Source organism: Pongo pygmaeus, chromosome 11 (assembly GCF_028885625.2).
Source record: "Pongo pygmaeus isolate AG05252 chromosome 11, NHGRI_mPonPyg2-v2.0_pri, whole genome shotgun sequence".
Classification (NCBI taxonomy): Eukaryota; Metazoa; Chordata; class Mammalia; order Primates; family Hominidae; genus Pongo; species Pongo pygmaeus.
In genome coordinates this window covers 17,199,108-17,211,166 of record NC_072384.2, presented here as the reverse complement: position 1 = coordinate 17,211,166, position 12,059 = coordinate 17,199,108, and the positions used below count along the sequence as shown (strand labels likewise).

Genomic DNA, 12,059 nt, shown 5'->3' with positions numbered 1-12,059 from the left:
CAGCCTGGCCAACATGGTGAAACCTCATCTCTACTAAAAATAAAAAAATTAGCCAGGCGAGGTGGCGTGAGCCTGTATCCCAGCTCCTCAGGTGGCTGAGGCAGGAGAATCACTTGAACCCGGAAAGTGGAGGCTGCAGTGAGCTGAGATCGTGCCACTGCACTCCAGCCTGGCAACAGAGCAAGACTCCGTCTCAAGAAAAAAAAAAAAAAAAAGAAAGAAATGGGATGAAAGGACACGGATGGCTAAGGAGTAGTCAGAGACTACAGTAAAAGCTGAAGTGCTGAACAGCATGGGCCCGAAGCCCAGCTCCGACACCTACTAACTGCCAGACCTTGGAAAGGCAAGACACTGCTCTAATTCTGTCTGAATCAGCATAAGATGCTGACAGTCGCACCTATCTCACAAATTCTTTAAATAAAATGAGTTCATTAATTTCCTAAATTAAAACAAATTCCTCGATTTAAATGAGGTAACAACATCTGACACAAAATAAACACTCAATTATCATCATCTTTAATTATTCTGAGTCTCACTTGAGATTTTACTATTTCCTGGTGTTTTTTTGTTTTCTTTTGTTTTTCTTTGAAGAGACGGGGTCTTGCTCTGTAGCCCAGGCTGAAGTGCAATGGCATAATCGTAACTCACTGCAGCCTCCTGGCCTCAGCTGATCCTCCCACCTCAGCTTCCTGAGTAGCTAGGACTACAGGCATGCACCACCAAACCCAGCTAATTTTTAAATTTTTTTTGTAGAGATGGAGTTACACTATGTTGCTCAGGCTGTTCTTCAATTCCTGGCCTCAAGCGATCCTCCTGCCTCAGCCACCCAAAGTACTAGGATTACAGGCATGAGCCACCGGTCCTGGGCTAATTCCTGTTTCTTTCTCCACATTTCTTCCGTTCCTTAAACTCCCCAAGAATGCTGAGATGAGTGTTCAAGCCTGATCTAAGTTTAACAGGAAGATTGTTTCTCAGTTTAAGTTTGTTAAGATTATTGGGCAATTACACAAAAATTGTATCTATTTCACAACCCCTTTATTTCCAATCTAGGTAGCTGCCTCATATTTCATTATTCTAATCAAGAAGAACCTGGAAATTTTAAGTCAGATCCCAGCAAGTCTTGTAGTATACTGATCCTCCCAGCTCTTTAAAACAACCAAAATATAAAAAAAAAAAACGAAAAAGACTTCTAGACAGCAAAGATTAAAACAATACTAAGGTTAAAAAGCACACTTTTTTTAAACGTCCAAATGCAAACTCTAGAGAGTGTAGGGCTAGTAATTGATATAATTCTCTTTCCTCGAGAAAAAGAAGAAAGAGACCTTTGTGGAGAGAGCAGATAAAAAGCTCCACTGAAGATGGAATGGGCCCACAAAGTATCTGTCCCACCTTTCTTCTCTGCGCCCTCGAAAACGTGGGTCCTCGGGATCCCGGGGGAAACGTTCATCTCCGGGCCTGCGGCCTTCCCATGCCCCTGGAGGGCCTCGGGCTGCACCCCGGCCATCCCCCTCGCTGAATTCCCTGTGATCAGGGGGAAACGGAGGCCCAGGGCCCCCTCGCCTCCACTTCTCTTCTTGCGGTAAAGGTCCTCCTCGCCCCTCAAATTCACGTAACCGGTGGCCAAAGCGCTTGTCAGGGTGGAAGTCATCTGGTCTGCTGAAGTCATCGGGGAAGTCTGGGTGAGGGCCACGCCTATCAGGGGGACCCCTGCAGTCCTGGCCACCCCGGAAAGGCCCCCTCTCGGGCCCATGCTCAGGCCCGCCGCTCTGCTCATGCCGCCTCTCTGACATCGGGCCCATGTGGTGGTTTGGAGGGCCGCGGGAGTCACCTAAAGGAAACAAAGCTGACTTTTACCATGTCTTCCAGGAAACCTGCCAACACAGGTCTGATCTGTAGCATCTCTACATTTCAGAATACATTCTTTATTGAGAATGTTTTCCCTCCTTGGTTCTCAGCTTAGTTAGGAGACAAATGTCCCTGAAGCACTGGGTAATAGAACAGGAGCTTTGGGGTGCAGATTTCAACTTCCCTGAAGCATTGTATAATAGAACAGGAGCTTTGGGGTGCAGATTTCAACTTCGTCACCCACTAGCTAGGGCAAATTACTCATCTCAAATGAGATCAGCAGCGTCTGTCCATCTCTTAGTATACACTGGAAAAATGAGACAGCCTCCTGGGCTTCAGAAGGAGCTTCCTTTGTCTGCCCCTATTCTTTCAGGCATTTCATTAGGGCCACCTGCTCCACATCCAAGGAGGACACAACAGAGGAAATTAATGCTGCAGGCCAGGAAGCGCGCCAAGAATTCACCTCTGCACCCATCAACAGGGCGCCACTGCCACCCATGACATCCCTCCTCTAACCCCAGCTTGTTGCACTTGATTCCTCTGTAAGGTACATGCAATCACCGGCCTCTCAAATACCTGCCTGATGACCAAACAGCCCTGCTGGGCTTCAGTGTCAGGGTTTTCTGCACCTCTCTATGAATGTTGTTCCTCATCTACAATATTCTCACCATTCTTTGAAGACAGTGTTTGGAATCCCACTAAAGGTTTCTAAAATATGTGAAAATATGTACCATAATGAAAGTACTGAATAAAGATGGAAAGATGCCAGTTAAATGTGTGATGGTTAACTTAGTTCACCTCCTAACTTCGAAGGGACTGTTTTCCCAGCTACTGAACTAGTGCAGCTTTTGTAAACGTTTACCTATTTTTGGTCAACATACAATTTAAATCAAGCACTTTTTAAAAGTAGGTAGCGAAAAGATACTCTTGATTCTAAAAACAAAAACTGTGCTTTTAAAGTGAAATTCCTCTAATAGCCCAGTTCATGCCTTTTACTGCTTTTCCCTGGCTATAAAGACAAACCCCTCCTGTACCCCAGCCAGCCATAATTCTCACCTCCCCTGCAACAGCATCCCTCTTCTTTCTTTTCTTTCTTTTTTTTTTTTTTTTTGAGACAGAGGCTTACTCTGTCACCAGGCTGGAATGAAGTGGCGTGATCTCAGCTCACTGAAACCTCCACCTTACGGATTCAAGCGATTCTCCTGCTTCAGCCTCCTGAGTAGCTGGGATTACAGGTACCACGCCTGGCTGATTTTTGTATTTTCAGTAGAGACGGGGTTTCACCATGTTGGCCAGGCTAGTCTTGAACTCCTGACCTCAAGTGATCCACCCAGTCAGCCTCCCAAAGTGCTGGGATTACAGGCATGCGCCACTGCACCTGGCCCCTCCCTTTTCATTTTCGTTCATTTCTATTGGCTATTTCAATTCCTCCTTACCATGCAATATACATAAAATGCTTGGAAATCTCAGGCTAAAAATGTGCCATAAAGGAGTCTCTCTCTTCCAGCTCTTTTCTGTCTGTCTCATTTGCCCATCCTCTCCTCTCCTCTCAGCAGTTTGCAAAGATCCTAGCTCTATTTCCTTCTGGTAGACAGGCTCCCTCACTTCTCAGTGTGTTCCTGCAGCTAACGGCTTCTTCACTGACATGATGTTGCTTGAATTTAGTGTAATCTCAGACACAGCAGACCTTTGGCGTAAGGAAGCTAAACATTTTCCGTTTGGACTTACCTATGAATATTAATCCTCCCATCACCTCTACCTGTTTAAAAGTACCCTGCTCTTCAAGGAAAGAAACCCACCACTACAAATTAGAAGGGATGTGGCCACCAGTGATGGGGCGGCGGCGGCGGTTATTCCAGTAGGGGATGGCAGGGCCACTTTCTCGGCTCTCCCTTCTCCCTTTGGTCCCTGGGAGGAGAAAGGAGGAAGAGAAAGAAAGGGGGCGGGGGATAAAGAGAAAAGGGAAAGAGCAAGGATGAGAGGGAAGGAGGTGGAGACAGACACAGGGCAGGGAGAGGAAGAGAGGCAGCTCTCAGTTTGCTGATGGCGATAACTTGGGGGGTAAAAGACTCTCCGTTTGTTTCTCTAGTTCGCTGTGGGCCACCTTCCTTCTGTATAGCCTCTGCTACCACTTCCACACAATGGGACAGAAATAAACACTCTCTAGTTCCCTTATCTCTTTCTTACCCCTAATATCACACATAAATTCAAGATTGAGCATAAATTCACAAAGTCCTAGGGCTGTAATGCTGACAAGGACTTTTCTTAATTGGATAAAATGGGGGCAAAAATCTTAACATGCACCACACAGTGCTGTGGGCTTAGCCAATTAAAACTAAGAGAGTAAAGTTCTGTGAAGGGCAATCTCTGCGGTCCTCCTGATTCTCCAAGTTGTGGTTTCTCCCCACTATAAAAGTGTGTGTTGAATATAACACAGTGTTTCCTCACTCCCCTCCATCCACTCCGAGTTGCCCCCTGCAACTCTCCCCAACAGCGTGCTGCCCACCACGCTCCTGCTCCAACTCTGCAAGACAGGGGGGTCCCACCCATCTCAGTGGCCATGGTGCCCTGCGTCCTCTCCTTCAACCCTTAGGATTAACTCTAAACTTCCAAATAGCCCCACATCTAAATACTGATCATTCTCATCTCTTTCCTTTTCATATCAACAACCTGAGGAACCACATATGGGTAGAGTGCTTTCTTCTTTTCAAATGGTGCACAACTACATAACCAGCTAAAGAATTCAATATATGCCAGGATTTGGGAAGACAAGGGTGTGATAATAAAAACACTGTCAAAAAATTTAAGCAGAAACAATTCATCTCTTCAGGATGATACAAACGTACACTTGCACTCAGTGAGCACAGGAACCACCTGCATTGCCAACAGATGGGCAAGGCCAGCCTGCCACACAGGCACGACTGCTGGAGCTTGTCCAGGTACCTTCATTGTCAGCTTCTGGGGTGAGGGGCTTACTTCCTCTGGCCAGCGTTGCTGCCCAACTGAACAGATCTAAGAACGCAACCAAAGACAAAGCTCCTACCTGAATGACACACCCTTATTTTGCCCAGAGTTTCAAATGACCAGTCTATCAATGACCGACCAACAAAATTATTCACTGTAAAATGTGCACAAAGGTGGTACAATAGAATCTTTTACTCAGCTGAGCAGATATTTACCTTTGTTGGGGCCAGGTCCTTGTCCGGGGTTCAGAGGGGGAATGCGACCTTGTGTTCCCTGCTGCCCTAGGCCTGGTATCAGGGGTGGGGGGCCTGTGCTCTGTCCTTCCTGAAAATATGTTTTTAAAGTAAGGGTATGAAATCACAGGCTTGTGCTACATAGTGATTGTATTATAAAATGACAACATAAAAATACCCAGTAAATATTTAGCTAGTAAGATTACAGTAACATTGTCCTTAAATCAGGAGAAAGGAGATACTTCTCTTACTATAATAATTTTTTTAAAGCATCTGTATTTTAAACCTGTTGACAACTTTTATGTAAAATTAGATCTTTACTCGTAATGCCAAAAAAGAACATCAATGGAAAGTCAGAAATTCTAACACAGTAGCACTAAATTAAACCAATTAAAACAACTGGTTTAAGTAACTGGTCTGGTTAAAGTGAAGCAACTTAGATTTCAGCATATAAGAAATAAGAGCACAGATTTTCATCAGGCAACTTCTGAGATCTGAAATGCCCTACAAAGTATCAGATCTTCTGACTCATTCTACCAGTATTTCTATAGGTCAATTAAAATTTCAGAATCATGCTTCCCATGTATAAAATCTTTTACTACATGGTACAATAAAAAACCTCATTGAATTGTCCCAGAAACTCAGGCATGTCCTTGTGACCCTGACATGTTTATAAATATTTCAGTTATAACAGTAGCTAAAGTTCATTATTTTTTTAATCCTCCAGAATGAAAACTGTTAATTTACTACCAGAAAGTTAGGAAAATAACTTATAATAAATAATATTATACACACATATAACTGAGCAGTAAATTAATAAAATATATAATACTTCAAGTTTTAGGGCAATTTAGAATGGCAATCCTATATTTAATTCATCCTAACTTCTGAGAAGTGCTGAATAAAAATCTGGAAATAACGCAGATATCATCAGATTCTCCATGGCTATGACACTTTTAGGTTCTGGAAGATCTACTTTAGAATAGTAGATAATTTATTTGTTTTAGCTTAGTAGTTGAGTTCAGGAAACCCAATGGTCATCTTTACATTAGGGATTCACGGTGGTATTTGAAAAACCAAAACAGACTGTGCTTTCTACATCTGTAGCAACCCCTTTCTCCAAGTGTCTCATCAGGGAGTCAACGTTAGCTGACTTGCTCACTTTTGGTCCACGCTGGACCAAAAGTGAGTTTTCAGGGACAAAACTCAGTTATTCATACCCAAACAATGCCTCCAGACTAAGAACTTGAGAAAAGCATAAAACGCACATAGCTGAGCAGTATTACATCTATTTATGCTCATGCAATTCTTCTTGTAATTCACTCCCCCAAGCAACCTGAACTTTCCTCGCACCATCTCTCAAGCACAAGCTCAGCGCATGAGCAATAAAAATTGGCTAACAAAAACAGAGTCCTCAAAGAAGGAGAATTTCTACAGAAATGCTCCTTCCTGCAAATACTTTTATATGTGAGCTGAAAACAACTTGAACAGAGTTTCATCCAGAGGGTCACCATTTCCAGAATGCTCAATTCTGGAATAACAGTCTCTATTTCTATTCACTGTAATAAACAGAGTGAGGTACAGAGTCTACAGTATACTCATGAGTTAATTATCCCATCCTATCTTTTAAAAGTAGAGTTGGCAGACAGGAGGTGATTCTGTGGCTGGCAGGCCCATGGAACACCAGGCTGCAATGTAAAGGCCCAGAAAAAGAGGCAAGACAGCCTCAGAGCCGACCACCATGTAAAACATGCTTCCTCCTCAGGGCCACAGCTCTCCTGGAGCCCTGGGACAATTATCAGCTGTACTCAAATGAGAGTTGACCTTTTCTGGAAGAAACTCTATTATCAAAAAAAGAAAAAAGGTGAGAAGTAAAAATGAATACTGAGATGTACTTAATGGGAGTATAACCTAACTCATCATTCTTATGATTTCGTTCTTCAGCCAGGATGCTAGTATCTCAAGCTACTGCCACTACTTGGTAAGTATTTATATCCAGCTGTGACCATTTTCCACAATACTCAGCAGTATCGCTTCTGTGCAGAGTGTATTTTCCCAATGTGTTAATGCCCGGAAGTTGGACATGAATAATACCTGGTTGAAGGGGGCCCGGGGCCCATCACCTAGCAGAGGCGTTTTCTGTTGCTGGAATGGTATTGGCCCTTGAGATGGATGTGGCCCTCTTGCTGGGTTCTGCTGTCCCTGAGGTCCGGGAGGTCCTTGCATGCCACCCTGGGGTGGAGGTCCTAAAGAGCCCTGGGGCGGCCCCTGCTGACTTTGTGAGCCTGGAGGCCCTCGCAATTCCTGGGGAGGTCCCAGCATTGATCCTTGGGGTGGAGGCCCCTGCATGCCTCGGATCTCCTGAGGACCTCTCATTTCCTGAGGGCCGTGTCCCAGTAGTCCACCTGGAGGGTGAGGTCCTCTCATCTCTTGAGGCGGGTGGCCCATCATCATCCCTTGGGGAGCAGGACCCTGGTTCTCCCGGGGGCCTGGAGGCCCCTGCATTCCTCTTGGATTCAATCCCATCAGAGGTCCCTGAGACACAGGACCTTGGATCCCTTGAGACCCTGGTCCGCCTTGGATCCCATGAGGATGAGGAGGCCCTTGCATTCCTCTGGGACCAGGTGGTCCCTGCATACCTTGAGTACCCGGAGGCCCCTGTGGGCCCAAGTGACCCTGAGGGCCAGGCGGGCCTTGGGGGCCTATGTGACCCTGTGGGCCAGGTGGACCCTGAGAACCCATATGACCTTGAGGACCAGAACTACCTTGCGGTCCAGGTGGCCCTTGAGGTCCCAAAGGGCCATGAGGTCCAGGATGCCTCTGCATTCCTTGGGGCCCATGCATGTCCTGAGGCCGTGGCAACCCCTGGGGCGGACCCTGGGGTCCCTGTGGTCCCATGAATCCTTGTGGCCCCCCACCTCCCTGATGCAGTGGAGGACCTTGTGGTCCCATTTGTCCCTGGGGTCCAGGAGGCCTAAACTGTCCCTGTGGACCTGGAGGCCCCATTTGAGCCATGTTCATTGGCATCTGCTGAGATGGATGGGGCTGTTGAAAACCTTGAGGAATCTGAGACATTGGACCTTGTCCTGGAAAAGGCTGGGGTCCGAGGAGAGGGGTGCCAGATGAGGGAGGAGGCTGAATTTGCTCAACTTGTTTCTGTGCAAGTCTTTCAATTTTAAGTTGCTAGAAAGAAAGAAAGAAAAAAGCATGTTGAATAAATAGGCCAGAGCCCTTGAAGATGACAATATTGCTATCATGTATTCTGTTAGGAGACTCTCAAAATAAACATAAAAACTGCTCAAACTCTTCATGCTCCGCTGGTAATTAGAGTCCATGAAACACTCAAGCACTGTAAGGAGTTTTAGGTTCTTTCTCATTCTTTTTAAGTCCTGGGACACAGTAGTAAGAATTTTTTTTTTCCTTATTTTTTTTTCTGTCCCCCAAGCTGGAGTGCAGTGGTACAATCATGGTTCACTACAGCCTCACCCTCCTGGGCTCAAGTGATCCTCCCACCTCGGCCTCTGGAGTAGCTGGGACTACAGGCACGTGCCACCACATCCAGCTAATTATTATTTGTAGAGATGGGGTCTTGCTATATTGCCCAGGCTGATCTCAAACTCCTGGGTTCAGCTGATCCTCCCACCTCGCCTCCCAAAGTGCTGGGATTACAGGCGTGAGCCACTGTGCCTGGCCTAGTCAGATTATTTATGTCCATCTTGATCAGGGAAAGCCCAATAATTCACCACTAATTCATCATTCTTGGTAGCTAACATAGATAAGAAAAATAAGAACAAGCTACCTGCTATATGAGCTGACAAAAAGGAATAACTCTTTCATAAACAGGTGAATTCAAATTAAAACTATGATGGCTTTATCTTTTCTATTAAAAACGTATATTTAACTTAGATCTACTCACTGCCCTACTAATTCAGTTTTTTGATGTTGTTGTTGTTGTTGTTGTTTTTGAGACAGAGTCTCACTTTGTGGCACAGGCTGGAGTGCAGTGGTACGGATCTCAGCTCACTGCAACCTCTGCCTCTGGAGTTCAAGCCATTTTCCTGCCTCAGCCTCCCATGTCACTGGGACTACAGGCATGCACCACCATGCCCAGCTAATTTTTGTATTTTCAGTAGAGGTGGGGTTTCACCATGTTGACCAGGCTGGTCTCAAACTCCTGATCTCAGGTGATCTGCCTGCCTCAGCCTCCCAAAGTGCTGGGATTACAGGTGTAAGCCACCATGCCTGACCCTAATTGGGTTTTAAAAGTCCAAGATATGACTCAAGGAAGTCACTTAAAAAAAAAATTACTCAGGCGTGATGGTGCGTGCCTGTAGTCTCTGCCACTCAAGAGGCTTAATGTGGGAGGATCACTTGAGCCTGGGAGGCAGAGGCTGTAGCAAGCCGTGATCGCACCACTGCATTCCAGCCTGGGCAACAGGGCATGACTCTGTCTCTAAAATAAAATAAATAAAACAAAATACATAAATAACACATTTTTTAAAATTTTAAGAAACAGGATTCTTTTGGAAACTAGTCTTCTAGCATAGCAACAGGAAATGGCGGTGTTTGTCAGACCATCAGAGAGTCCCTTCCCTTTTCCTTAAGAGCATATCAATAAAAATGTCACCACTACCCGCTTAGATCATCTTGAATTCCCCCCTAAAGAGCTTCACACACCTCCAGAAGTTGTGGGTTAGTATACTGTAATGTAGCCATTTCTTGCTCAATTTCTGCTTGTGTTTTTTTCTTCTCTTCCAATTTAATGTCTTCTTTTCTGTCATTCAGCACCTCATTTGGAGCAGGAATTGGAACTTTATTTTGCATCCAAGCCTTGGGAAAGAAGAGAATATTAAAATGTACCCTAAGTATGAAAATTACAATGATAGAATGAGAAAACCACTCTACAATGTCATCTGCTCAGTCTAACCTCTGAACCGATTTTCTTTCTTTTTACGTTTTCTCCATGACTCAAGTACATGACTCATGCTAATTCTTACTGACATATTACTAGGTAGAAATTACTATGGTGATAAAAGCTGCAAGATACTGCATGTTATTCAGAATGCAAAGCTTGCCAGCCTCTTCACAGGGTACATGCACTTTGTGTTGAGGGGACAATTAAAGCAGAAGATAGATAAACAATGGAGAAGAGAATCAACATACTCCCATACTCCCTCTGCTCCATGCCTCTTTCTTCTATTTCCTCTCATAGCATGGATGATAACAAGCAGGTGAGGACAGAACAGAGAAGACTGATAACAAACTCAGTACAACTGCAAAGCAGTAGATTAGATGAGAACCATGTCTAAGAGTGCGTGAACACGGGAAAAATGCTCCAGTACAGAAACACCTTCAACAGTGAGATAATCCAAGAGACACGTCAAACTAACCAACCGAAACCTCTCTGCGTGGATGAGGTGGAGTCACTTTTACTTACCTGCTGGAACTGAGCAGGAATGGGTTTTGCATAAGGAACTTTCTTCTGAGGTACTTTTTTCTGATCCTTTTGCATCACTTCCTCCATTCCCCAATCTAAACCTGGAATTGTCATTTCAATTTCATTTGATTCATCTTTCCCTGTAACCATAAAGAAAAGTGGTTTGCCTCTTAAATAAAAGAAATTGGCCACTTGATCAATGAACACATTATTGGAAGAATAGATTTTAAGTATTATGCCATTTATATAATTTTTATCAACATTTCTCAACATAAATCATTTTGGTATTTCAGTATATTTATCAGGAACATAAACAGGTCAAGAAAAAATGTATAAAAATTGAATGTATCTGTGTAACCTCTCTTACCCATCTGTTCTTGTTCCATAGCTAATTTTAGTTGTTCTGGTATTCCCATTCCTGGAATTACTGCCAGGCTATTAGGCTCGAGGTCATCTGTAAATAGTAATACACCATTGTCAACAGAGAATTTACAAAAGTAGCGACTGATAAAATTAATGCTTTATAAAAACGGATGTCACTGATGATTTATAAATAAGTGTACCATAAAATTAAAATTCATTTTGTATAATCTTCCCAACATCTAACACTTCTATAACAGAATACCAGATTTCAAAGAAGGACAGATGTGCAAGAGTCTCACCATATTCTACTCCATCTTCAGACATTCCAGGTAAAAGGTTTAGATTATATCGATCTCGCATTTTATCACCTGGTCGGTTTCGAGTCCAGAATTTGCTGTAAAAATAATCAGAGGAGAAAAGAAGCATGGCTTCAGTATTTTTCTGGGCACTTAACAGTACTAGGCAGACCCTTGGTAAACACAACACATTTTTACAATTTGTTTCTTCTACAAATTTAAAATGTGAGGTCATACACTTTGGCTCACATCTGTAATCCCAGCACTTTGGGAGGCTGTGGCAGGAGGATTAAGTCCAGGAGTCCAAGACCAGCCTGGGCAACATAGCGAAACCCTGTCTCTACAAAATAAAAATTAAAAAGTTAGCTGGGTGTGGTGGCACACACCTGTAATCTCAGCTACTCACGAGGCTAAGGTGGGAAGATGGCTTGAGCCCAGGAGTTTGAGGCTACAGTGAGCTGTGATCTCACCACAGAACTCCAGTCTGGGTGACAGAGTGAGACTCTGTCTCTTAAAATAATAATAAAAATAAAAATAAAATGTTGGGCCGGGCAAGGTGGCTCACGCCTGTAATCCCAGCACCTTGGGAGGCTGAGGCAGGAGGATTGCTTAAGCCCAGGAGTTTGACATCAGCCTGGGCAACATGGTGAAACCCCATCTCTACAAAAAATACAAAAATTAGCCGGGTGTGGTGGTGTGCTCCTATAGTCCCAGCTACTCAGGAGGCTGAGGTAGGAGGATCACCTGAGCCCAGGGAGGTTGAGGCTACAGTGAGCTAAGACCGCACCATTGCACGCCAGCCTGGACAGAGACCCTGTCTCAAAAAAATAGATAAATAAATAAAAGTGGAAAACTTTTGTTTTAAGTCAGAAGGAAAACAAAATTTGAATAGCCAAAACCATATTCAATACCCAATCTCTT

The 12,059-nt window shown here is 44.2% G+C and overlaps 1 protein-coding gene across 3 annotated transcripts in view; it reads right to left on the bottom strand.

The window, feature by feature from the left end:
• The window catches only part of WDR33 (WD repeat domain 33), a 103,801-nt gene that overhangs the window by 6,288 nt on the left and 85,454 nt on the right, over positions 1-12,059 (bottom strand). For 2 of the 3 annotated variants that reach the window (XM_054477133.2, XM_054477134.2), the window contains 7 exons: positions 11,142-11,236; positions 10,847-10,933; positions 10,480-10,619; positions 9,720-9,872; positions 7,137-8,225; positions 5,025-5,133; positions 1,390-1,828 (listed from right to left, as the gene is read on the bottom strand). In XM_054477133.2, the coding sequence (XP_054333108.1) occupies positions 1,390-1,828; positions 5,025-5,133; positions 7,137-8,225; positions 9,720-9,872; positions 10,480-10,619; positions 10,847-10,933; positions 11,142-11,236 (2,112 nt within the window). The remainder of the gene's footprint in view (positions 1-1,389; positions 1,829-5,024; positions 5,134-7,136; positions 8,226-9,719; positions 9,873-10,479; positions 10,620-10,846; positions 10,934-11,141; positions 11,237-12,059) is intronic. The other variant, XM_054477135.2, reaches the window with a different exon arrangement.